The sequence below is a fragment of the Amblyraja radiata genome, chromosome 7, assembly GCF_010909765.2.
Source record: "Amblyraja radiata isolate CabotCenter1 chromosome 7, sAmbRad1.1.pri, whole genome shotgun sequence".
Lineage (NCBI taxonomy): Eukaryota > Metazoa > Chordata > Chondrichthyes > Rajiformes > Rajidae > Amblyraja > Amblyraja radiata.
Window position 1 is genome coordinate 35,388,575 of NC_045962.1, and position 26,722 is coordinate 35,415,296.

The window sequence follows — 26,722 nt, forward strand, 5'->3', positions numbered from 1 at the left end:
TGTGAGATGGCTTTTTATCAAGCTGTCTTTATTAGTAGATCAGGAACAAATACCATTTTGCCACTTTCATTGTTTGTTACATTTTCCTTTTCGATTAGATTTACTTTAAGTACTGTAAAGTTTAGTTGAGAGATGCAGCAGGGAAACAGGCCCTTCGGCCTACTGATTCCACGCCGACCAGCCATCCCTGTACATTAACATTATCCTACACACTAGGGACAATTTACAATTTTTACTGAAGCCAATTAAACTACAAACCCGCACATCTTTTGAGCATGGGAAGAAACCGGAGGGAAAACCCACGCAATCACGGCGAGAACGTACGAACACTGTACAGACAAGCGCCCATAGTCAGGATTGAACCTGGATCTCTGATGCTGTAAGGCAGCAATTCTACCACTGCACCACCCTTATGTTGAAAGATAATTCTAATATGTCATTCACAGATTGTACAAGACATTGGCAAGGCCACATTGTGTTCAGTTTTGGTCACCCTGTTAAATAAAAAAACTTGTTAAGCTGGAAAGAATGCAGAAAAGACTCACAAGAATATTGTCAGGACTAGAGGGCCTGAGCTATATGGCACTCTATCTGAGATAATCGGCCACCATTCAGGTGGCCGATTAGGAAAAGGGGAGATGCAACGAGACCTGGGTGTCATGGTACACCAGTCATTGAAAGTAGGCATGCAGGTGCAGCAGGCAGTAAAGAAAGCAAATGGTATGTTAGCATTCATAGCAAAAGGAATTGAGTATAGGAGCAGGGAGGTTCTACTGCAGTTGTACAGGGTCTTGGTGAGACCACGCCTGGAGTATTGCGTACAGTTTTGGTCTCCTAATCTGAGAAAATACATTCTTGACATAGAGAGAGTACAGAGAAGGTTCACCAGACTGATTCCTGGGATGTCAGGACTTTCATATGAAGAAAGACTGGATAGACTCAGCTTGTACTCGCTAGAATTTAGAAGATTGAGGGGGGATCTTATAGAAACGTACAAAATTCTTAAGGGGTTGGACAGGCTAGATGCAGGAAGATTGTTCCCGATGTTGGGGAAGTCCAGAACAAGGGGTCACAGTTTAAGGATAAAGGGGAAATCTTTTAGGACTGAGATGAGAAGAACATTTTTTACACAGAGAGTGGTGAATCTCTGGAATTCTCTGCCACAGAATGTAGTTGAGGCCAGTTAATTGGCTATATTTAAGAGGGAGTTAGATGTGGCCCTTGTGGCTAAAGGGATCAGGGGGTATGGAGAGAAAGCAGGTACAGGATACTGAGTTGGATGATCAGCCATGATCATATGGTGATGCAGGCTCGAAAGGCCGAATGGCCTACTCCTGCACCTATTTTCTAAGTTTCTATGTTTCTATGTTTCTATGAGAGGTTGGGCAGGCTAGGACCATTCCTTGGAGCTCAGGCGGATGAGATCTTATAGAAGGTGTATAAGATCATAAGAGGAATAGATAGGGTAAATGCAGTGTCTTCTATCCAGGGTAGTGGGATCAAGAACCAGAGCACATAGGTGAGGGGGAGGCAGGAGGGGGGGGGGGGAGAGATATACTAGGAACCCGAGGGGCGACATGGCGACATTACACATAGCTGTATGGAACAAGCTGCCAGAGGTGGTAGTTGAGGCAGGTACTTTCACAATGTTTAAGAATCATTTAGGCAGGTACATGGATAAGAGAGGTTTAGAAGGATATGGGCTAAATGCCAACAACACCTATGTCACCACCGAGGGCGGCACAGTGGCGCAGCGGTAGAGTTGCTGCCTTACAGCACCAGAGACTAATAATATCTATAGTCTGTGGGCTGTTAATTAACAAAAAGGCTTAATTATACATTCTATTTTCATCACCACTATGGAATAACTTTTATTTAGTACAACATTAAAATGTTAGCAATCCATCAGTCTTTTCTGCATAATAATTGAAATTCGTTAACTTACTTGTTCCATCTAATGGTAAAGACTTGAGAATTTTTGTTGGCATTTGAATATTCTTCAGGTTTTCTTCCAAATCTTTATTGTCTTCGAGAATTGATATCACTTGAAGCAAAATAATATCTTTAGTTTCCGCAAAGATCCAATATGATGATAGAAAGGTCAGTATGGGAATGGGAAGGGGAGTTAGTGTTTGGCAACCGGAAGATCACTTAGGCCGAGGCTGACTGAGCAAACTTTAACTCTCATTCCCACACTGACCTTTCTGTCCTGGGTCTCCTCCATTGTCAGAGTGAGGCCAAATGTAAATTGGAGGAACAGCACCTCATATTTCAGCTTACCACCCAGCAGTATGAATATTGATTTCTTCAACTTCAAGTAACTCTTGCATCTCCCCTCTCCCCGTCCCTCCCCCACCCTAGTCATTGTACTAGTTTCACTGTCGTCCTGTTGAGTTCCACTGTCTGTATAACTCGTTATCATCTATCCCACAACCAACAATGGACCATTGTGGGCTCCACCTTTCCTTGATTATCATTGCCTTTTGTATATCTTACATTCATTTGTCCCAAGTACCATCTGTATCTCCTTAGATGCTGCTGCACCCGCTGAGTTTCTCCAGCATTTTTGTGTACCTTCGATCTTCCAGCATCTGCAGTTCCTTCTTGAACACCATCTGTATCTCTCCTTCTCCTTTCCCCTGACTCTCAGTCTGAAGGGTCTCGACGCAAAACATCACCATTCCTTTTCTCCAGAGATGCTGCCTGAGTTACTCCAACTTTTTGTGTCTGTCTTTAGTTTAAACCAACATCTGTAGCTCCTCCCTACACAGTATTCTAGTAAACCTCCTCTGCACCCTCTCCAAGGTCTCCACATCCGTCCTGTAATGGGGCGACCTGAACTGCACGTAATACTCCAAATGAGTCCTGACAAAAGTACCATAAAGCTGCAACGTGACATGCCTCAATGCCCTGAGTGATGAAGGCAAGCATTCCATACACCTTCTTTACCATTCTATCTACTTGCGTCGTTACCTTCAGGGTGCTATGGACTTGGACCACAAGATCCCTCTGTTGATCAACTCTTAATTATTCATGATAGGCAGAAAAATGCTGGGTTAACAGGCAGCATCTCTGGAGAGAAGGGATGGGTAACGTTTTGGGTCGGGACCCTTCTTCATAATTCTATCAGGTCTCACCTCAACCTTTAATGCTCCAGAGAAGGGTCCTGACCCGAAACGTCACTTCTCCTTTTCGTCCAGAGATGCTGCCTGAACTGTTGAGTTACTCCAGCCCTTTGCGTCTGGTATTATTTAATTCACATGTTTGATCAATGGTGTTTTATTATTAATGTTTAGTGTTTTATGTGTCATTCGTAATTGTAACTGTCACTGTATGTCATGTTGTCACTTGTGGGCGGAGCCCCAAGGCAAATTCCTTGTATGTGAATATTTGGCCAATAAACTTGTTCATTCATTAATTCATTCATTATTTGGTGTAAACCAAACAAAGCAGTTCTTTGTTTCTACTTCTTAATTGTTTATGATTGTGGTTGACCAATATGTATCTGTATTCCCATAGCAAGACCCACTAATAATCCATCTTCAACAGCACGCCATTCATTATACAAACTATTATATTTGTGATCACCTGTATCATCGGAAGCATTGTAAATTCCAAAGGTAGGAACACCAGGTCCTGTATAGAATAAAGGGTGGATATTAAGTCCATGTTAGCTAGCAGCGTCCTGTTTTAAACAATTATTATCCGTGTTTCGCTTACCGTAACAAGACAGCAAATAATATTTTCCATTTGTGCTAAAGTAGGCGGAGTAGTACTGGCAACGCTCTGTCATCAGTTCACAGGTAATACACTGTGGATTCTGGCTATCTGCTCCAATGTTAACTCTGTGTGTAAAATAAAATACAAATAAACCATGTACCAGACTGAAATGGACTTCACCCAGGTTTATTGAGGAATGGCTGTGAAATGAGTTTACGTGTCCTTTTTACGTATAAACAAGGAACTGCAGATGCCGGTTTACAAAATGACACAAAGTGCTGGAGTAACTCAACGGGTCTGGCAGCATCTCTATCTCTGGAGAACATGGAAAGGTGATGTTAGACTTTAGAGATACAGCATGGAAAAGGGCCTTTCGGCCCACCGAGTGTATGCCAACCAGTGATCACCCCGTACACTAGCACTATCCTACACATTAGTGACAATTTATAATTTTTACTGAAGCCAATCAGCCTACAAATTTGTACCTCATTGCAGTGTTTGAGAAAACCAAGCACCTGGAGAAAACCCACACTGTTACAGGGAGAATATGCAAACTCCGTACATACAGCACCCATAGTCAGGATCAAACCCGGATCTCTGGCGCCGTGAGGAGAGAACTCTACTGCTGTGCCACGGTGCCACCCAGGACTTCATTCAGGTTTATTGGGGAATGACTGTGAAAGAAGGTGTCCTTTTTGAGAAGAAACAAGGAACCACAGATGCTAGTTTACAAAAGAACTCAAAGTGCTGGAGTAACTCAGCGGGTCAGGCAGCATCTGTGGAGAATATGGAAAAGTGATGTTTGTTTCAGGTCAGCATCTTCTTCAGACTCTTCTTGTATTTGTTATAACTTGAACCCGGGAGTAGAGAGTAAGGAATAGTCTCCAGCATAATCAAGGACCAGTCTCACCCCAGTCACTTCCTCTTCTCCCCTCTCCCATCAGGCAAGAGGTACAGAAATATGAAAATGCACACCTCCAGATTCAGGGACAGTTTCCTCCAAGCTATTATCAGGCAACTGAACCATCCTCTCACCAACGAGAGAGTGGTCCTGACCTCCCATCTACCTCATTGGAGACCCTTAGACTATCTTTAATCGGGAATTAACCTTGCACTAAATGTCATTCACGTTTTTCCCTTTATCATGTATCAGTACATTACGGATGGCTCAATTGTAATCATGTATTGTCTTTCTGCTGACTGGTTAGCATACAACAAAAGCTTTTCACCGTACCTCGGTACATGTGAGAATAAATGATATCTGATGATTCAGAACCCAGAGAATGACAAACTTTAAACAAAGAAGACTGGATGGGTATGGACGGCGAGTGAACACAATCTCTCTTATAGCCCTGGCCACCTCCATTGCAAGAGAGAGGCCACAAACTGTAGGAACTATCATCTCGTATTCCGCTTGGGTAGCTTATGGGTGGCATGGTGGCGCTGTGGTAGAGCTGCTGCCCCACAGTGCCACAGGCCAGGGTTCGATCTTGACTACAGGTACTGTCTGTATGGAATTTGCATGTTCTCCCCGTGACCACGTGGGTTTTCCCCAGTTTCCTCCCACATTCTGAAGACGTAGAGATTAGGAGGCAAATTCGGTCCTTTACATTTTCCCTAGTGTGTAGGATAGTGTTAGTGTGCGGGGTGATTGGCATGGCATGAACATTGAATTCTTCCATTTTAAGCAATAACCTTCTTATCCTCTCTCTCTTTCCTGTGTCCCCACCCCTACCCCTCCCACAGAGCCCCAATTTATTCCAATACTTCCCTACCCCCTCTCCCGTACCCTTGCACCCCCAACGCATCCATTTAGAACATAGAACAGTACAGCTAAGAAACAGGCCTTTGGCCCACACTGTCCAAGTGCTGCCTGCACGTGATCCATATCCTCCATTCCCTGCATATCCTTGTGCCTATTTAAAAGCACCACTAACGCATCTGCCTCCATCACCAGCCCTTCCCCCACCATCCCAGTCACTCTGCTCCTTTCCACCCCTCCATATGCTAATTTCCCCATCAGTCCCACATTTCTCATTTATACACCCCTCCCCCCCACTATCCTTCCTCCCCCTCCCACCCATATCCCTCCCTCCAGCTTTCCATTTCACTCCTCCTCAGCTCTCCTTATCTGACACCCTTTTGTCTCCTGTTCACCTCCAGCCTTTGTCACTTACTCCATCCATCTGCCAGTCTCTCCCCCCCCCCTCCCCCTCACCTGTATCCACCTATCACTTGCTGGTCTTTGACCCGTCCCCACTTCTCTTTTTCAGCTTATTCCCCCGCTACTCCTATCCATGTACCGTTAACGGTAGACACAAAGTGCTGGAGTAACTTAACAGGATTGAAGTCAGCTCAACTTCAGCATCTCTGGAGTGAAAAAGGATGGGTAATGTTTAGGGTTGGGACCCTTCTTTTGTCTTTTAAATGTTGCTATAGTACGTGCCTCAACTACCTCCTCTGACAGCTTGTTCCATACACCCAACACCCTCTGAGTGTAAAAGATCCCCCTCAGGTTCCTATTAAATCTTTCCCCTCCTTAAACTTATGAACGCACATTAGTCAAACTACATAATTTTAACCCCCTAATTTTGTAATTCATGGAATAATTATACAGTTTTAGTGATGCAGCGTTAAAACAGGCCCTTCTGCCCACCGAGTCTGTGCCGACTAGTAATCTCCGAACACCAACACTACCCGACACACTGGGGATAATTTACAATTTTACTGTGGCCAATTAGCCTACAAACCTGTACATCTTTGGAGTGTGGGAAGAAACTGGACATATATCCACACACACATACATACATATACTTAAGTTAGATTTAATTTAATTGACGAGGAGCCCTATAAAAGCTGATCGCATAGTGATTTCCAGCACACACCACAGGACTCAGTTGCCAATTCTCCATATCACTCACTTATAAACATTTCTTTGTCCAGGATAGCCCTTGTATTCGTTGCTGATGTAGTATCTGCAAGGCAAGCAAAGGCACAGGGCATATTAGGCTATAACAAATGAAAAACGCCCATTAGCAATTTGTGTAGAACATAGAATAGTACAGCACCAAAACAGCACAGTGTGCAGTGGTTGAGATGCTGCCTCACAGTGCCCGACACCCAGCCAATCCTAACCATGGGTGCCTGGCTGTACGGAGTTTGTACATTCTACCAAGACCACGTGGCTTTTATCTGAGTGCTCCTAAAAGTATAAAGTTAGAACTAATATACGGGTGATTGCTGGCTGGCATGGATCCAGTTCTCTAAACTAAGCTAAAGAATAGGTCCTTCAGCCCACAATGTCTGGGCTGAACACGATGCCAAGACCATCTCATCGATTACACATAATCCATATCCCTACATAACCTTGTGTATTTTGTAGCCTTAAATCCCACTATTGTATCTGCCTCCATCACCACCCACACCCCCACATTTGGACAGGTACATGGATGGGAACGGTTTAGAGGGATGCGGGCCAGTTACAGACAAATGGATCTAGCTTAGATGGGCCACCTTGGGCCAATAGGCCCGTTTCCATGCTGGGTAGTTCTATGACCCAAACATAGACTTTCAGCTTCACAACTGAGTTTGTGAACAAACCGAGACCAATATTTGAACAAGGTGTTTAGAATTCTAGTAAGAGATAATTTAGTTTTAGTAAAGATCTAGTAAGAGATTAGGAGTGGCACGGTGGCGCAGTGGTAGAGTTGCTATCTTACAGCGTCAGAGACCCGGGTTCGATCCTGACTATGGGTGCCGTTTGTAGGGAGTTTGTACGTTCTACCTGTGTCCGTGTGGGTTTTCTCAGGGTGCTCTGGTTTCCTCCCACACTCCAAACACAAGTAGGTTTGTAGGTTAATTGGCTTTGGTAAGAATGGTAAATTGTCTCTAGCGTGTACGGGGTGATCGCTGGTCGGCGCAGACTCATTGGGCCGAAGGGCATGTTTCTGTGTTGTTTCGCTAAACTAAGCTAAGTATTCTTGTTTAATTTCCCATGTACTTACAGTGTGGAGTCTGTCAGATACAATATTTGGATCACTTCCCATTTTCCTTTGGTCACTGGTGTTGATTTCAGCTTAAAAGAAAAGAATTAAAGCTCGTTAATTTGCATATCAGTTTAGAATGTGTGTGAATGTGTGTGAATGTGTGTGAGTGATTGGTGGTGGTCGGAGGGGCCGTAGGCGCAGAATGGCAGCCACGCTTCCGTCAGTCTGCCCCAGGGCAGCTGTGGCTACAGAAGTAGCTTACCTCCACCGAGTGTGACTGAGGAGTGAATGAATAATGCGATGTAAAGCGCCTTGAGTATTAGAAAGGCGCTATATAAATCCCATCCATTATTATTATTATTTAGAAAAGGTTTAAAAAGATTGAAATAAAATGCTCTTTGTTTACATACCGGATTTCCTGCCACCTTGTGAATATGTTTATATCCGCTAACATCACTCAACACTTTGAAGAAACTCGTACCATCACGTGTAAAGAATGGATCTGAAGGGTGGAACTGCAAACAATAAAACAAAAATCTGAAATATTGGTATTCTACGAGGTATATTCAAGAGTAAAACAATGTAAATCACATTGACTGCTCAGAAAGTAAGTAAATTTGAAGTCAGAGTCATACAGCACGGAGACAGGCCCTTCGGTCCAACCTGACCATGTCCACTAAGATGTCCTATCTACTTTAGTCCCACCTGCCCGTGTTTGGCGCATAGTTGAGAAATTTACACTGTCATAGAGAGATACAGCATTGAAACAGTCCACACCAACCATTGTTCACCCATTCACACTAGTTCCACGTTATCCCAATTTCCCATTCACTCCCTACACTCAAGGGGCAATTTACAGATGGTTAATTAACCTACAAAACCTGCACGTCTTTGGGATGTGGGAAGAAACCAGAGGAAAATGCGCACAGTTACAGGGAGAACGTGCAAACTCCAAACAGAGAGTACCCAAGGTCAGGATTGAACCCGGGTCTCTGACGCTGTGAGGAAGCAGCTCTATCACCTCAAGAGTGCTTTAGCTGAATGTTTTATAAAGAACATTGGTAAACCAAATGAAACTTTAAGACAGTCTAGTAGTTTTGTGACTATCATTATTAAAACTACATTGTTACCAACTGAATTTCAATCTTCCAGCCCCATATGGCGGGATTTAAACTTGGATCTTTAGATGGTAAACAATGGCCTCTAGATTTCTAGAGGACTACAAGGATTTTAGGCAGCTCAGTGACACCACCAGAGATTTGGGTTCAATCCTGATCTCGGGTGCTGTCTGTACGGAGTTTCTCTGTTCTCCCTGTGACCGCGTGGGTTTCTTCCGCATGTTCCAATTTCTTCCAACACTCAAAAGATATGCGGGTTGGTAGGTTAATTGGCTTCTGTAAATTGTCCCTGGAGTGCAAAATAGTGTTAGTCTACAGGGTGATCAGTGGTCAGCGCAGATTTGGTGGGCACAGGGGCCTGTTTCCACGCAGCGTCTACAAAGCCTACAGCCCGCTAGTCAGGAACCTCCCATGTACCCTTGAGTTTAGCTGTAGATCCCATCCCAAAGAGGGCTATATATATCCATGCTATGTCTGCACTTGAAACAATGCTTCAATGGCATCCTGCACAAAGTATGCAAACCATCCCTGCTGCATCTGGTGTTCACGGGCCAGAAATTTACAACAACCAGACTCAAGTCAAAAAGAAGAAACACACAGGAGACTGCAGTTGATTGATCCTGGAGTTGCAAACTGCTGGAAAAACTCAACAGGGCCAGCAGTATCTGTGGAGGAAGGTGAATTTGGCCGTTTCCAGTCAAGACCCTGCAGAGAGGGAAAGTATAAAGAGGAGAGGGGAAGGGGAATCAAGAACCAGAGGTCATGGGTTTAAACTGAGAGGGGATTTAGTAGAACCCAGAGGAAAAACCTTTTCCACAACGAGCAGCCAAAGGACATAGTTGAGGCAGGTATGATAACAACATTTAAAATACATTTGGATAGGTACATGGATAGGAAAGGTTTAGAGAGATGTGGACCAAACACAGTCAGGTGAGACTAGCATAGATGGGGCATCTTAGTTGGCATGGGCAAGTTGGGCCGAATGGCCCGTCTCTGTGCTGTATGACTATGCTATCTCCGAGTACTGTGTTTACATGCCTGTTATCCTACTGGAATGAAAACATTCTGTTTAATTTTCAGTAGGGGGCGACACGGTGGCGCAGCGATAAAGTTGCTACCTCACAGCGCCAATGACCAGATTTGATCCTGACTACTGCTGCTGTCTGCACGGTTTGTATGTTCCCCTAGTGACCGCTTGGGTGTACTCCAGGTGCTCCAGTTTCCTCCCGCGCTCCAAATGGGTTTGTAGGTTAATTGGCTTCGGTAAGAATTGTAAATTGCCCCCAAGTGTGTAGAATGGTGCTAGTGTACGGGGTGATCGCTGGTTAGCACGGAGTCAGTGGGCCAAAGACCCTGTTTCCGCGCTGTATCTCTAAACTAAAGACAATTAAATACTCTTGAGAAAAGAATGCAGGCATGGAATGTTCAATACACTAATTTGCAGAGAAGTCATTTAACTAAGACCATCATACCGCACCAATCCATCCCGTTGTACTTTTCTCAGCAAACTGTTGCTCCTAAAGAATAAATATTCAGATTAAAAAAATATTTAGACTACCTGCGCATAGAAAAATGTTAGACACATTTTAACTGGTAATGATGACATCTGAGGGAAAATGATTAAAAGGTTGTCACCTTCTGACATGTCCAAGTATTATTTTCCTTTACATCGCAGATTGTTAAAACAGAATAATTTTGTCTTCTTTCCATCCACTGCACAGCGATCCGATTATCTGTGACCCAGGTTATTACACTGAGATAATAACTAAAAATACAAATAAAAATACTCCGATTTGCACATTGAAATATAGTTATTTAGAATGTAGGTCCACTTTATGTTTTAATACATTTTAGATGATACAGACTAGCAATTTTGCTGTGACATCTGAACATTTTTACTGCTTGACTTTTTTTTTTAAATGTTTGGAAACAGGCCCTTCGGCCCACCGAGTCCACGCCAACCATCAATCACCCCTTCACACTAGTTCGATCCTGCACACTAGGGACAATTTACAGAGGCCAATTAACTTACAAACCTGCTCATCTTTAAAATGTGGGAGGAAACCGGAGCACCTGGAGAAAACCCACACGGCCACATGGAGAACATGCAAACACCATACAGACAGCACCCAAGGTCAGGATCAAACCGGCGTCTCTGGCACTGCAAGGTGCAACTCTACCACTGCACCACCCAATGAACGAAATTACTTGATAAACCAAATTTAATGATACAGTATAGCGAGCCACGCATTGTGAATCCAAAGTGATTTTTATTAAGTAATACAGAGTAAACCACACAAGCGACTGGGGCGGGTTCTCCCAGAGTTCTCACTACATACCAGGGCACTCCCCTCAACGACGTGACGACTCGTTCCCGCCAAACACAGTCACGTGACCCAGCCAGTCCTAGTGCCAAGGGTTCGCTTAGTAAGTGGCCTAAACAACCAGGTGGCACCACAACAGCTTAAAGATAGCCATTCTTTAATACAAAGTACATTTACAGGACATTGAGAGCAATGCCTATTTACATAGCACAGTCATTTCGAACAAAATCTCAAAGAGTTTAAGAAGGCAGACTAAACATTTGGTGAAGGAGATGGATAGAGGAAAGAGGTGGAGTGGGTAAAGAGGTAGGACTGTGCTATGTAAATAAGCGTTGCTCTCAATGTAGGGAGGGACTATCAGAGGTAAGGACCTGGTATGTTGGACGTAGGGCTAGTAAGTGGAAGTAAGGGAGGGAGATATAAACCTGAGGAAGCACAGTGGCCCAGTTGCTGCCTTACAGTACGAGAGACCCTGGATCTAAACTAACCACAGGTGTTGTCTGTACGGAGTTTGTACGTTCTCCTTGTGACTGCGTGAATTTTCTCCACATGCTCTGGTTTCCTCCTACACTCCAATGATGTACAGGTTTGTAGGTTAATTGGCTTTGGTATAAATCGTCCCTAGTGATAGTGCGAGTGTGGGGGAAATTGTCCCTGGAGATAGTGCTAGTGTACAGGGATCGCTGGTCAGAGCAGACTCGATGGGCCGAATGTATCTGTAAAGTCTAAAGTCGAGATGCTGAGAGCTCCAGGGGATGGGGAGGATGAAAGAATAGGCATAACTAAGAGCAAGGGGGCCAAGGTCAAGAAGGGATTAAACAAGAAAATGAAAACATTACATCTGAAGTGTTGGGGGGTTACAAGGTGCTGTGGTTCACTGGTCATGTGGTACAGCATAGATTATGGACATCGTTATTTTGGATAGATTTTCTCCATGTCTCCCTATTAGATACCCTCAACTTTTTTTCCCCCTTTTCAATTTGCCTACCTCTGTTAGTCTTCATCACTAAAGCCCCTCTGCTCTGTTGTCATCCAAATAGCTAAAGATATCCCCTTCTGTTATCAGGCTTCTGAACGGTCCTTCCATAAACCAGGGTACTGTCTGATTCACCTCTATGCTATTGCGGACTGATGTGCTGCAATGCTGAGAACTATATTCTGCACTCTGCATCTTCCCATTTGCTCTACCTAATGTACCAGAGTTTGCCCCCCCCCCCCCCCCCCCATGGTAGGGACCTTTTGCATTTTTCAGCTTGAAATTGTGCAATCTGGTGCATACTTTAGCAAGTCTTTTAACTTACACTTGAATGCAACATTTATGGTTCAAATTGGATGAGGTATGAATAAGGTTAGGCTAAATTACATTCCACAGTAGAGCCAGGCTCTGATCAACAGGTGCAGCCCACGAATGACCTTAGTATATTCATGAATGGAAATCAAATTATAATTCACACTGTTATGCAAATATATAGAGAACAAAAACATAGAAGCAAGGCAAGAGGAGTCAGACTTCCATTCACTGTTCTGCATAAATAAATCAACCTTACTCCTTTGACTACAGAAACAAGACGAAAATAATGTCACATATTCAACCGCATATGGTTCAATGAAATTAAGATATATATGTAAAACATATATATGGAAACAGGCCCTTCGGCCCATCAAGTACACACCAACCAGCAATCTACCATACACCAGTTCCATCCTACACGCCGGGGACAATTTACAGAAGCCAATTAACCTACAAACCTGCCCTTCTTTCGGATGTGGGAGAAACCGAAATATCCAGAGAAAACCCATAGGAAGAATGTGCAAATACTGTACAGACAGCACCCGTAGTCAGGATCACATCTGGGTCTGTAAGGGAGCAACTCTACCGCTGCGCCACCGTGCCACCCCATTAATACCACACAATACAATACAATACCGTTTATTGTCATTTGAACCTCAAATGAAGTTCAAACGAAATTTGGTTTCTGCAGTCATACAAGAAAAGAACCAAGACAAACACCAACACAATTTACACAAACATCCATCACAGTGAATCCCCTCCTCACTGTGATGGAAGGGAAAGTCTTGTCTCTCCCCTGCTCTCCATTCTTCTCCCGATGTCAAAGCGGGCGATGGCAAGTCCCGCCGGACGATTAAGGCCGCGCCGAGCGATGCAAGGCCGCGCTCCGGGTCTTGATGTTGGAACCCCCGGCGGGCGCTAGCAAGTCCCTCGGCCGTTAAAGCCGCGCCGGGCGATGTATGGCCCCGCTCCAGGTCATCCTCAACCCCGCAATTCGGGCGGGAGAAGTTACCATTGCGGGAGCTCCGAAAAGCTGTCTCCCACCAGGGACCCGCAAGTTCCCTTTTTTCACCGTCCACCTGGCCTGCGGCTGGAGAATCCGAAGCTCCGAAGTCGGGTCGCAGCCACGCATCACCACAGCTCTCCACGCTCCGAAGCCGGCCAGCTCCACGATGGTAGGTCCGCAGGCTCTGCGACTGGAGCCCCCAAGTCGTTCCGGTTGGAGGCCGCTCCATGGTGCTAGGTCCCAACGACAACGGAGACCCGACAAGGAAAAGGTTGGGTCCCCCGTACAGGGAAGAGATTTAAAAGGTTACCCCCCCCCCCCCACCCCCGCCCCCCACACATACACAGTTAAAAATAATACAAAACCACTACAACTATACACTCAACGGGACAAAAAAAAAAAAAAAAAAAAGACAGGCGGACTGCAGAGGCCGCTGTAATGTTGGTTGCACCACCCACTATTTCGTTAGTCCTAATTATTTTATTAAAATTATTTTATTAATTTATTAAATTATTTTTTCTGTAATATATTTATTATGGTGTCACGTCAATAAAGATGAACACATGATTCTGATTTCTGCCCTTAGTTGGATAACACACATCTCCAGTCATTGTGTTTTACATCTATATGACTGGTTTTCAAGCTCTTCAGTCTGAAGGTCTCGACCCGAAACATCATCCATTCTTTCTCTCCAGAGATGCTGCCTGTCCCGCTGAGTTACTCCAGTGTCTATCTTCAGTTTAAACCACCATCTGCAGTTCCTTCCTACACTCTTTGTTAAGCAAAACAGGTCCTATTCTCATAATATTATTCACCTCAACTAAGTCTCTTCATCACCTCTGTTGCTGCAGAGAATACAATCCCAGTAATCAAATCTTTCTTCAAAGTGAAAAAAAATGTCCAGCCCTGCCAACATGTTCATAAACCCCTTTTCCGGGGATACGTCCGTGCCCGGGTGCGGATGGAAAGGGAATACGCCCTGTCTACGGGCACCCTGAGGGAGTTCCGGGACCGCTGGGCACCGAGGGAGGTTGAATGTATCCTTGACAAGGATTGTAATATAGTTGTTTAGCAGTTGATTAGCATAATTGTTGATCTTGCATTATGGTGGTGTTTTGTTTTATTGTATTGTAAATACAATTTTAATATTTGAATAAATATTTTTGATTAAAAAAAAAAAAAAAAAAAAAAAATAGCCCCTGGATCCTCTCCAGAGCAATTGCCACCCTTTCTAGTGTGTCATAGTCTTACAGCATGGAAACAGACCCTTCATCCCAACTTGTCCATGCAGATCAACATGCCCCATCTAAACTGGTCCTATTTATCCGCATTTAGCCCATATCCCAAAACCCTTCGGCCCAAAACGTTTCCTATTTCCTTCGCTCCATGGATGCTGCCGTACCCGCTGAGTTTCTCCAGCACTTTTGTCTACCTTTGATTTTCCAGCATCTGCAGTTCCTTCTTAAACATCCCTTTAAACCTTGTGTGTTCCAGTGTGTGTGTGTCAGGGTGTGCGTTAGGTTGTGTGCTCCAGTGTGTGTCAGTGAAGCGGCGACAACACCTGGACTGAGCGGAGACTTGGCGATGTCCAGGAAGTATTTCCCTCTCTCCTCCCCCCCCCTCCCCGGGAATGTGTCCAGCTGGGGTCCGGGGGAGGTGAAGGTCGGTGACCCGGGGGTCCGTGGGAGGTGTGGATCAGTTACCCAGGGGTCAGACATCAGAGTGGGGGGGGGGCCGCGGTGTTAGGACCACCGCCGTGTCTCACATATCACACCATCTGCACAGGAATGTGAATGCGGGCGAGGCAGCATCTATAGAGCGGTAGAAAAATGCTGGAGAAATGCTTGAGTCTGAAGAAGGGTCAAACTCAGACATAGATGCTGCCTCACCCGCTGAGTTTCTCCAGCATTTTTGTCTACATTGCCATTTTAAAAAGTGTGCGATGGGCTTAAACCAAGCAAGTTGCTCATTCTTTACGGGAAACCCGCCGACAGAAAACTATTTGAGTGTGGAGGAGTGTGACTTTATTTTATTATGTATATATTTGAGCGTGAGAAATTCTGTCATCAGCGTGAGAGTGTGAGAATTTCATGAAATGCGTGACTCTCACGCTCGATGCGTGAGAGTTGGCAGCCCTGCAACATGCATCTTTAGTGCAGTTTAGTTTAGAAATACAGCATGGAAATAGGCCCTTCAGCCCATCGATTTCGCAGCAACCTTCGATTACAAGTAGGCTAGTTCTACACATCTACACTTTCGCCTCCTACACACTAGGGACTATTAACTCAAACACCCGCAGGTCTTTGGAGCGTTGGGAGCAAACCGGAGCGCACGGAGGAAAGCCATATGGTCACGGGGAGAACTAACAAACTCTGTACAGACAGCACATTTAGTCAGGATCGAACCCAGGTCCCTGGCGCTGAGGCACCAACTCTACCACTGTGGCACCCGGTCTTTGATTTGTTGTTGAAAGATGGTGTTACCTGCTAGCCCAATGTTGTTAGGGGCTATCTGAGCTACAAAGAGGAACCTCTAAGGATCCCAACCCAAAACTTTGTCCGTCCTTCATAAGTTAGGCCATTCTGCCCATCAAGTCTACTCCGTTATTCAATCATGGCTGATTTATCTTCGCTCCCCACATCCCCTGATAACCTTACCAATCAAGAATCTGTCCATCTCCACCTTAAAAATATCCATTGACTTGGCCTCCACAGCCTTCTGTGGCAATGAATTCCACAGATTCACCACCATCTGACCAAGGAAATTCAGCCTCATGTACTTTTTAATGGTACGTCCTTTTATTCTGAGGCTATGGCCTCTGGTCGTAGACTCTCCCACTAGTGGAAACATCCCCTCCACATCCATTCTATCTAGGCCTTTCACTTTTTGGTAAGTTTCATTGAGAGATCCCCCTCATCCTTCTAAATACCAATGAGTACAGGCGCAATGCCTTCAAGCGCTCATCATATGTTAACCCAATCATTCCTGAGATCACTCTCGTAAATGATATCCTGTTCCCTCCTCAGATGCTGCCTGACCAGTTGAATTTCTCCAGCACTTTGTGTATTGCAAAGGAAAGTAACAATGAGGTTCAACTGCTGAGCTCCATGTTGTCAAATACCAAGCTGGTATTTATTATTCAAGCCTTTTAAAAGAGTTTGACACTGGGGAAATAACTGGAGAAAATACACTCCAAGACAACAGAGAAAGCAAAATAAAAACGGTGTACCTTGGTTTAACTTCTTCTGGGGCTGGAAGCTCAGTGGTCATAAAGGTCTCGGTATCTACAACAAATAACCTCGCAGTAGGATTGTTAGATCCAGCCTAATTTTAAGAAAAAAAAATTTCATGGTAACAAATATAGCCCTAAATTTTATCAGTGAGAATCAGGAATACGGTTTCTTATCAATAGTAACTGCTCAAGAAAGATAAATGTAAAGTGCTATACTTTGAAATATTTTACATTTCACACATTATTGATTGATTAGCAACTATTGATCAGCAAGGTTGTCAGGGGTTATGGGGAGAAGGCAAGGGATTGGGGTTGAGAGAGAAAGATAGATCAGCCATGATTAAATGGCAGAGTAGACTTTATGGGCCGAATAGCCCAATTCTGCTCGTATAACTTATGATCTTATGAACACATTATACAGAGGATGTATGAAGGATCGGCAGATGCTGGTTTACACTGAAGATAGACACAAAATGCTGGAGTAACTCAGCAGGTCAGGCAGCACCTCTGGAAAAAAGGAATAGGTGACGTTTCAGGTTGAGACCCTTCTTCAGTGCACAGAATACAGAAAGTGATGAATACCCAGAACACGCTGCCAGGGGCGATGGTGGAGGCAGATAGGATGGCAACATTGAAGAAGCTTTTTAGATGCATAGAAAGTTTTAGAGGGATCTGTACCAAATGCAGGCAAATGGGACCAGCTTAGATGTGGCATCTTGGTTGGCATGGATGAGTTAGGCTGAAGGGCCTGTTTCCCTGCTGTATGACTCAATGACATGCATGGAATGGAGGGATATGGAGCACATGCAGGCAGATGAGATTAGTTTAACTTAGCATCATGCTGGGCATTGACAATGTGGGCTGAAGGGCCTCTTCCCGCGCAGTACACTGTTCTTTGTTTTATACTTTAAAGATGCAGCACGGAAATAGCCCCTCGAGTACGCGCTGCCTGCGGTCACCCAGTACACTAGCACTATCCTACACTATAGGGACAATTTATTTTACCGAAGCAAAAGAACCTGCAAACCTGTAGGTCTTGGAGCGTGGGAGGAAACCGGGACACCCGGAGAAAACCCACGCGGTCACAGGAAGAACGTGCAAGCTCTGTACACCGCTCCACAAGCCACCTCTGGACATCCGTTGGTGCTGTTGCTAGCTGCCTCCGCCCACGGTCTGGCTGTTATGTTTTAGAGTGCGTTTTTTTAGGGGTTTTTCGGTATTTTATGTGGGGGGAAGTGGGTAGGGTAAGGGGGAAACCGTCCTTCAGTCGCTTCCTTACGAGGATGTGGATATTATCCGAATTGCATCCACGCCCCCCCCCTCGCGGCCTACCAACTGGATTGGCGCGGCCTTTCTTGCCGGGACCTGACCAGAGCTTCAGCAGCGGCGGCGAGGCGCTGGAAACATCGCGGAGCGGGCGAGGCCTTCCTGGGATCGCCGCTTGGAGCTCCGGAGTGCTGGGCTGCTGCTCCAACATCTCGGAGCTGTGGGTGTGGAGCTCCCAATGTGGGCGGCTCTGACTTTAACATCGCAGAGTCCTGGGACCCTTTGCCGGGGTTTGCCAGCGTGAATCTCCGCCCAACGCGGCCTGTGGACGTGGGGAGCCTCAGACTCCGGTGGAAGGTGGACTACTGTGTTCTGTGTTTTGTGTTTTTTTTTTTTTTTTTGTATGACTAAGGGAAAAAGAATTTTGTTGTCTCTTCATTGAAGCCAATGACAATAAAATAAATTAAATCAAATCAATCAAAACCTGTAGTCAAGATCGAACCAGAATCTTGAACCCGAACTCTATGCTGTGCCACTGGGCTGCCTTGTTCACAAACAAATAATGCAAGATAACTGATGTTATGAGGATGAGGGGTCATCATATCTATATCTATATCTATATTACTAAGTCTGTTCTTGACCGGTTTTGGCCATCTGTGCTGCGATTTCCGAGAGAACGGCGCCACCTACGGCCGTCATTTTTGGCCACCTTGCTCAGAGCCCCCCTCCGCCGTATGTGTGCCGAGGATTTTTCCCGTCGATGAAAAATGACAGAGATATTAATGATTTTACAAAATTCCCCATTCTCTCTGCTGCCCCTGCTGGCGGAAGGGCGGAGGGACTATAAAACCAGGAAGTGGTGTGCCTCAATCAGTGTCTGCAAGCTGGAGGAAGGCAGAGGGTCACGTTTCTCTGAGCTGTGAATAACACTGAACACATGTCTACTCAAATGTAAGTGTCCTTATTGGTTCTAAAACGCTTGCAGAATGTGTCTATTGGTTCTAAAATGTTTGCAAAAAAGTGTTTATTGGTTCTAAAATGTTTGCATAAAGTGTCTCTTTTGGTTCTACAATGCTTGCAGAATGTGTCTTTTTTGGTTCTAAAATGTTTTTTAGGTTCTCCCCCTCTCCTCTCCCCCCCCTCTCCTTTCCTCTCCTCTCTCCCCCTTCCTCTCCCCCCATCGTCCGCTCCCCTCCTCACCCCTTCTCCTCTCCCCCCCTCACCTCTTCCCCCCCTTCTATTCTCCCCCCCTCTCCTCTCCCCCTCTCCTCTCTTCCCCCCCTCTCCTCTCGTCTCTTCCCCTCCCCCTCCCGCCGCTCTCTCTCTCCCCTCTTTTTCTCCCCCCCGCCCCCCCCGCCACCATTGCCTCCCCTAAACCCCTCCCCTCCACACACCCCTACCCCGTTCCCTCCACCCTCCACCCCTCTCAAGCACACACCTCTCGCTCCCCCTCTTCTCTCCCTTCTCCCACCCTCTCTCGCCCCCTCCCCTTCTCTCCCCTCCTCCCTCTATCCCATCCCCACCCTCCCTACCCCTAAACCCCCTCCCCTCACAACCCCCTACCCTCGTCCCTCCCCCCGAGCCCTCCCCCCACAGCAACCCCTCTCTCTTCCCTCACTCGCACGCTACTCTCTCTCCTCCCCTCTCCTTTCCCCCCTCACCCACCCTCCCTCTTCTCCTCCTCTCCACCCCCCTCTCCCTCTTGCCCCCTCTCTGTGTCTCTGTCTCTCTCTCTGGTCTCTGCCCCTCTCTCTCTGCCCTCACTCTCTACCCCCCCCCCCCCCCCCCTCTCTAGGTGTGACTGCAAGTTGGGGGCTACGCGTCAGTAGATAGGGTGTTTATGGGGTAAAAGGAGCAAATTAATAATATTAATATAATATCAAGGGGGTAATTAGTGTGAGTGCGGGGGGGGGGGGGGGGGGATAGTTAGTGTGTGTGACGCTGCATGCCACCTCCCCCCCCACAACCGCACGTTGGGGGAACAGACCCAACGGGTCTGCACTTGGTCTTGTATATTACTAAAAGTCTGACCTTGACCACTTCCTGTTGTTCTGTATATTGATTTTAGAAAAAACGCTGCCACTTACGGCTGTGATTTCTTGGCCATCTTACTCAGAGTCCCCCTCCACTGCGCAGGACAAGAGGATTTTTCCCATTGATGAAAAATAAAAGAGTTATTAGTGTTTAAAAAATGTTGAGATTCCCTCTCCTGAAGGCCACGCCCCTTCTGGAGGGACTATAAAACCCAGAAGTGTTGAGTCACTCTGCAAGGGGGGAGCAAGAGGGTCACATCTCTCAGTTTGAGCTGTGAATAACACTGAACACATGTCTACTAAACTGTGAATGTGGTTTTACTGACCTTGCGTGCCCTTAATGTGGTTTGAAAATGAAAATGTGGTTGGTTTGAAATGAAGCACAGCAAATGGTTGGTGGTGGCTGGTTTGAAATGAAGCACAGCAAATGGTTGGTGGTGGTTGGTTTGAAATGAAGCACAGCAAATGGTTGGTGGTGGTTGGTTTGAAATGGCAAATGATTAAATGTCTAAACTTGACAACGTCCTGTATGCACTGTAAATAGATTTTAGATAAAACGCTACCACTTACGGCTGTGATTTTTGACCATCTTACTCAGTCCCCCTCCGCTCATCAGGTGCAGAGGATTCTTCCCATCAATGAAAAATAAATGTTATTAGTGTTTAAAAAATGTTGAGAATCTATCTCCTGTCAATCACGCCATGAATTGCGGAGGGATTATAAAACACGGAAGTGTGGGTGTGGCTCAGTATGTGCAAGATGGGGGAGGGAGAGGTCACGACTGTCTGAGCTGTGAATCAACTGAGCACACTGAATGTCTACTGAACTGTGAGTGCGGCGTTTACGTGGTGTTTTGTGTTGTTTTATGGTGGTTTTATGGTGGTTTCACCCTGTTTGAAATGGTATGAAATTGCATTTGAATGTGGTGGCCTTGGACCTTGCTTGAAATGGTATGAAACTGCACTTGAAATTGGTGGCCTTGCGCCCTGCTTGAAGTGGTATGAAACTGCACTTGAGTTTGGTTGGCTTGCACCCTGCTGGAAGAGGGAAGAAACTGCATTTGAATTTGGTGGCCTTGCACCCTGCATGAAGTGGTATGAAACTGCACTTGAATCCGGTGGCCTTGCACCCTGCTTGAAGTGGTAAGAAACTGCACTTGAATTTGGTGGCCTTGCACCCTGCTTGAAATGGAATTTCAAGGAATAGCCGTAAGTCAACTGCCAGCCCACCAGCCGTGAGTGAGCTGCCAGCACATCAGGCTTGAGTGACTGAGCTGCCACCCCAAGAATCCATTTGGCCCACAATGTTCATACTAGCCCTCTGGAAACCAGTCCCTTCAGCCCACAACACCCATACTAGTGCTCCAGAAAGCGCTCCCCCCCTCACCCTGGCCACCAATTGGTGGAGAGGTGGAATATCGGGTTGGGGGACCAGCCCTCCCGTGTGAATATGGGACCCAACGGGTCCCACTTAGTCTAGTAGCTGTATAAAATGATGAGCATTAGATTGGATAGATTCACAGAGTCTCTTGCCTGGGGGGATGGGGGGGGGGGGGGGGGGGGGGAGGAAGTAGAGTACCATAGGTTTAAGGTGAAGGGGGAAAGATTTAATAGGAATCTGAGGGGTAACTTTTTCACACAAAGGTGGTGGACATATGGAATGAGCTGCCAATGGAGGTAGTTGAAGCAAGAAATTTTGAAGAACAAGTAGTCAGGTACATGAATAGGACAGGTTTAGAGGGATATGGGCCAAACACAGGCAGATGGGACATGTTGGTTGGTGTGGGAAAGTTGTGCCGAAAGGCCTGTTTTCACACAGAATGACTCTCAGTAACACTAATTTATGGAGATTCTGGAGTTTTGCAGAACTCTGCCGTTTGAAAAGTCACAGTCAAAAGACCATAAACCATAGGAGCAGAATTAGGTCATGTGGATTATCGAGTCTGCTCTGTAATTATGTCTTGAGTTGTAGAGAACAAACAGCAATCTTTTTAAAATACATTTTTTTAATGGAAAATATTGAAAGGACTTTTGTACCTTGGGATATGGAATCGACACTGTTTCTGGGTACTGTCCATCGCCGTAAAATGAATACTCTATAACTTCTGTCTCGGTATCATTGTATTGTCCATAGGCAAGGAACTTTCCATTTGGGGACCACCAAAGAGCATTGTTTGTGGAAAGCATTTCCTCTGTGATAGGGGAAGAGGTATTGTTTCAATAATAATTATTCTTATTTTAATTTTTGCAATAAACCCAAGTCTAAACCCCTGTGAAGCAATTTCAAACGATATTCAATTAAGTGGAATAATTGCAGACACAAGGAACTACAGATGCCGGTTGACAAAGAAAAGACACAAAGTGCTGGAGCAACTCAGGGGGTCAGGCAGCATCTCAGGAGAAGGCGACTTTGCAGATCAGGACCCTTCTTCGGTCTGCATCATTTAGTAAAAAACACAATTTCTGGCCACTCAAGGATCTGCAGATGCTAGAAAAAAAAATACAAAATGCTGGAGGAACAGGATCATCACAGTGGTGCAGCTGGTAGATCTGCTGTTTCACAGCGCCAGAGACCCAGGCTCAATCCTGACTTCGGGTGCTATCTGTATGGAGTTTACACGTTCTCCCCGTGACTGTGTATAATCCTGACCCGCTAAATTTTTAACGTTTATAATCTTTTTAAATGTCCAGTGCAAAGACATTACTAATATTATTTAATGGACTGTTAAAGTACTAAGGAATAATATACAATTAAGACATTAAACAAATTATTGTCACAGGTATTGCTGAATATATGACAGTTTACTTTATAAAATGTCACTGTAACACCATCGACACTTTGGAAAACAGGACTTTGATTTACAAATCTCTCACTATTGGCTAATATTTTGCCACTCCATGCACAGAGTAATATTGTATTCCAAAATAGTCATAATTAGTCATAGAGGCATGCTCCATATAACCTTGTCCTTCAGCCCAACTTATCCATGCCGACCAAGATACCCCCTCTACGCGTCCCACCTGCTCATGTTTCGCCCAAATCCCTCCCAACCTTTCCGATCCTGGTACCTGTCCAAGTGTCTTTTACATGTTGTTCTGGTACTAGCCTTAAATACCCCCTCTGACAGCTCGTCCCATATACCCACCTATCTCTGTGAAAAAGTTGAATCTTGGGTTCCTATTAAATCTTTCCCCTCTCACCTTCAGCCCATGTCCTCTGGTTCTTCGACTGGGTGAAAGACTGTGCATTTACCCCATCAATTCCCCTTGTGATCTTATACACAAGATCATAAAATAATATCTAGATCCTTCTGCAATAGTACCTCTGCTAAACACCATTGCTCAACTTGAGAGAAGCTGATGGCCTGATATAGTCGAGCCTTTCACTTTAAAACTGTACCATCAATTAGATTAAGGGGAGACCACATTTGGAGAAGGTTCTTGGCACCGAGAAAATGTTCTTGTTACAACAGGATATGGTCGAGGTGACCTATTATAAGAACAGGATTTTGGCTCGTGCAGTTGGAAAGAGAAATAAAATATGATTTTAACAGATATCATATGCAGTAATCTTGCTTCTGACCACTGCTTACTAACCCCCATGGAATGTGCAAACACAATGTGCCATTGCATGTAGACCAGGTAGCTTTTGGCACGCTGGCCTTCATCACTCAGGGAACTGAGTACAGAAGTAGGGACCAAGAGACCAAGCGCAGGATCGGCGATCGTTTGGCTGAACACCTCCTTCTCTAACATCAAGTAGCCCTTGTTTTCCCTCTCTCTGTCCATCCCCTTCCCAGTTCTCCGACCAGTCTTACTGTCTCCGATTACATTTTATCTCGGTTTGCTTTGTTGTTATCTTCTCCCATCTATTCTACATTTTCCTTGATGTCCATTCCCTTTGTTCTATTTTCACACCGTACACTTCCTTATCTATGTATCTCCCTCTCCCCTGACATCAGTCTGAAGAAAGGTCGCGACCCAAACAATCATCCATTCCTTCTCTCCAGAGATGCTGCCTGCCCCTACGAGTCACTCCAGCATTTTGTGTATATCTTTGGTTTAAACCAGCATCTGCAGTTCCTTCCTACACATAGAAGTAGAGACGTTATGTTACATTCGTACAATTCATATTAAGGGTGAGGTGTTGCATTTTGGGGTCAAACCTGGGCAGGACATACACAGTGAATGGCAGGGCCCTGAGGAGTTGCAGAGCAGAGGGATCTAGGAGTGCAGGTACATAGTTCCCTGAAAGTGGTGGCACAGATAGATAAGGTACTCAAGAAAGCTTTTGGCATGCAGGCATTCATCAGTCAGAGTATTGAGTATAGTATTCGGGATGTTATGTTACAGTTGTACAAGATGCTGTGCAAAGTCCCTTGGGCAACAGTGGCCATAATATGGTGGAATTCTTCATTAGGATGGAAAGTGACGGTTAGTTCAGAGACTATCCTGAACTTAAAGAAAGGAGACTTTGAAGGTATGAGACGGGGATTGGTTAGGATAGACGGGCAAATTATACTTAAAGGGTTGACTGTGGAGATGCAATAGCAAAGATTTAAAAACCGCGTGGATGAACTCCAAAAATTGTTCATCCCTGTCTGGCGAAAAAATGAAACCGGGAAGGCGACAACCGTGGCTAACGAGGGAAATCAAGGATAGTGTTAAATCCATGGATGAGGCATATAAATTGGCCGGAGGAAGCAGCAAACCAGAGAAACTGTGAGACATTTAGAACTCGGAGGAGGATAAAGGGCTTAATCAAGAAGGGAATAAAAGAGCAGCTGAGGTCACTGGTGCATAGGACTTTAGCACAGGAGGATGATGGGTGATCTTACAGGAGGTGTATAAAATCAAGATATGAATAGATAAGGTGAATACACAAGAGTCTTTTACCCAGCGTAGTGGAATCAAGAATCAGAGAGTATAGGTATATGGACAAGATTTAATAGGAACCCAAAGGGCAACATATTCCACCCAGGGCGTGGTGGGTATATGGAATGAGCCGCCAGAGGAAAGAGTTAAGGCAGGTACAATAACAACATTTAAAACACAGAGATAACAGGATATGCAGATGCTGGAATTGTGCATAGAACACAGAGTGCTGGAGTAACTCAGTGGTTCAGGCAGCATCTCTGAGGACATGGACAAGTGACATTTCAGGTTGGGACCCTTCTTCAGACTGGACATGTGCATGGATAAATATTTAGAGGGATATAGGCCAGAAATTGGCAAACGGGACCCGTTTAGATGGGGTATCTTGCTCGGCATGGGAGTGTAGGGCCAAAGCGCCTGACTCTATGATAAAACAGTTGAGGATTATAGTCCCATTTCTCCTTGTTTGGCCCATATTCCTCTCAACCTTTCCTATAAATGTAGCTGTCCAAACAATCTCAACTCTTGACTTGACATTAACAACTATATCGAAGCAATGGCCAGGAAAGCACACCAATGCCTCCACTTCCTTGGGAGGCCTAGGAAGTTCAGCAGGTCCCCAACAACTCTCACCAACTTCCACAGATGCGCTGTAGAAAGGATTTTATTGGGATGCATCTCACATAGTTTGTGAACAGCTCCACCCAAGACCCCATCATGCAAACCAACCTCCCTTCCATTGACTCCACCTACAGTCCACGCTGCCTTGGCAAGGCCACCAGTATAATCAAGGATGTCTCTCACCCCAGTCATACCCTCTTATCCCTTCTCCTATCAAGCAAGAGGTACATAAGTGTGAAAATGCACACCTCCAGATTCAGAGACGGTTTCTTCCCAGCTGTCATCTGGCAACTGAACCGTCCTCTCACCAACTAGGGCAACTAAATGACTTCCCATCTACCTCATTGGAGATCCTTCAAATTATTTATAATTGGACTTTACCTTGCACTAAACATTATTCCCTGAAACCTGTACTTATACACTGCGGACACCTTGATTATAATCATGCATAGTCTTTTCACTGACTGGATAACATGCAACAAAAAAAAGCTTTTCACTGTACCTCGATATACGTGACACTACACCAAACCAAACTTAGAATGAAGGATCTATGTTGAAGATGACTGGGATGGGATTTGGAGATTTTAGCCGGCAGGGTGTCAGTTATCTCAAGCATTTCAATGCTCAGGAGAATATCTGGGCCAAAATATATTTCTAATCATTACCTAATTAATTAAAATGATTATAGCTCTTCATTTACCCTCATAAACCCAGTCAGGGATGCCGTTGTAAATCGTATCTTTCTTTCCATCGGTTGTTAAGACTTCAGCAGTGCTTCCAGGGTCAGCTTTGAAATAAATATTGTAATTCCAAACATAGACCTGTGGAGAAGAGGAGATTAATTTTAAAATATCATGTGGAAATTCTCTCAAAATATCAGGAAATAAATAAAATATAAAATACCATCATTTCACCAATTAGTTCAGATCCAACTAAAGTGGCAAAAATACAAGCTTGGCAGAAACCAACAATTAATAACTTGACTAAATCTTTTTCAATGTTGGATATTATAAAATGACCCACGTTTCAAGTTTTAACAGAATAAACTTTGGTTTGCACGCAAAATGATTTATGTTCTGTTAAATATTATTAAAAATGTACTTTGGAAACAAGATTGATGAATAAATAACTAACCAGTTTATGGCCCACTGGAGCCCATTTTATATTCTGTATTTGGTGGTTGAGGAAAGCATTCTTCACAAAGTTACTAAGGAAGAAGAGATTATCTTAATAAAGCATCATTATATTTAC

The 26,722-nt window shown here is 44.9% G+C and overlaps 1 protein-coding gene across 2 annotated transcripts in view; it reads right to left on the minus strand.

Annotated features, from left to right (window-relative positions):
- LOC116975274 (dipeptidyl peptidase 4-like) overlaps window positions 1-26,722 on the minus strand; it is a 63,683-nt gene that overhangs the window by 15,640 nt on the left and 21,321 nt on the right. For both annotated transcript variants that reach the window (XM_033024157.1, XM_033024158.1), the window contains exons 7-18: window positions 26,606-26,678; window positions 26,172-26,292; window positions 22,013-22,167; window positions 16,675-16,769; window positions 10,460-10,589; window positions 10,297-10,341; window positions 8,117-8,221; window positions 7,725-7,795; window positions 6,642-6,695; window positions 3,721-3,845; window positions 3,589-3,636; window positions 1,946-2,044 (exon numbers count right to left, since the gene is read on the minus strand). In XM_033024157.1, the coding sequence (XP_032880048.1) occupies window positions 1,946-2,044; window positions 3,589-3,636; window positions 3,721-3,845; window positions 6,642-6,695; window positions 7,725-7,795; window positions 8,117-8,221; window positions 10,297-10,341; window positions 10,460-10,589; window positions 16,675-16,769; window positions 22,013-22,167; window positions 26,172-26,292; window positions 26,606-26,678 (1,121 nt within the window). The remainder of the gene's footprint in view (window positions 1-1,945; window positions 2,045-3,588; window positions 3,637-3,720; window positions 3,846-6,641; window positions 6,696-7,724; window positions 7,796-8,116; window positions 8,222-10,296; window positions 10,342-10,459; window positions 10,590-16,674; window positions 16,770-22,012; window positions 22,168-26,171; window positions 26,293-26,605; window positions 26,679-26,722) is intronic.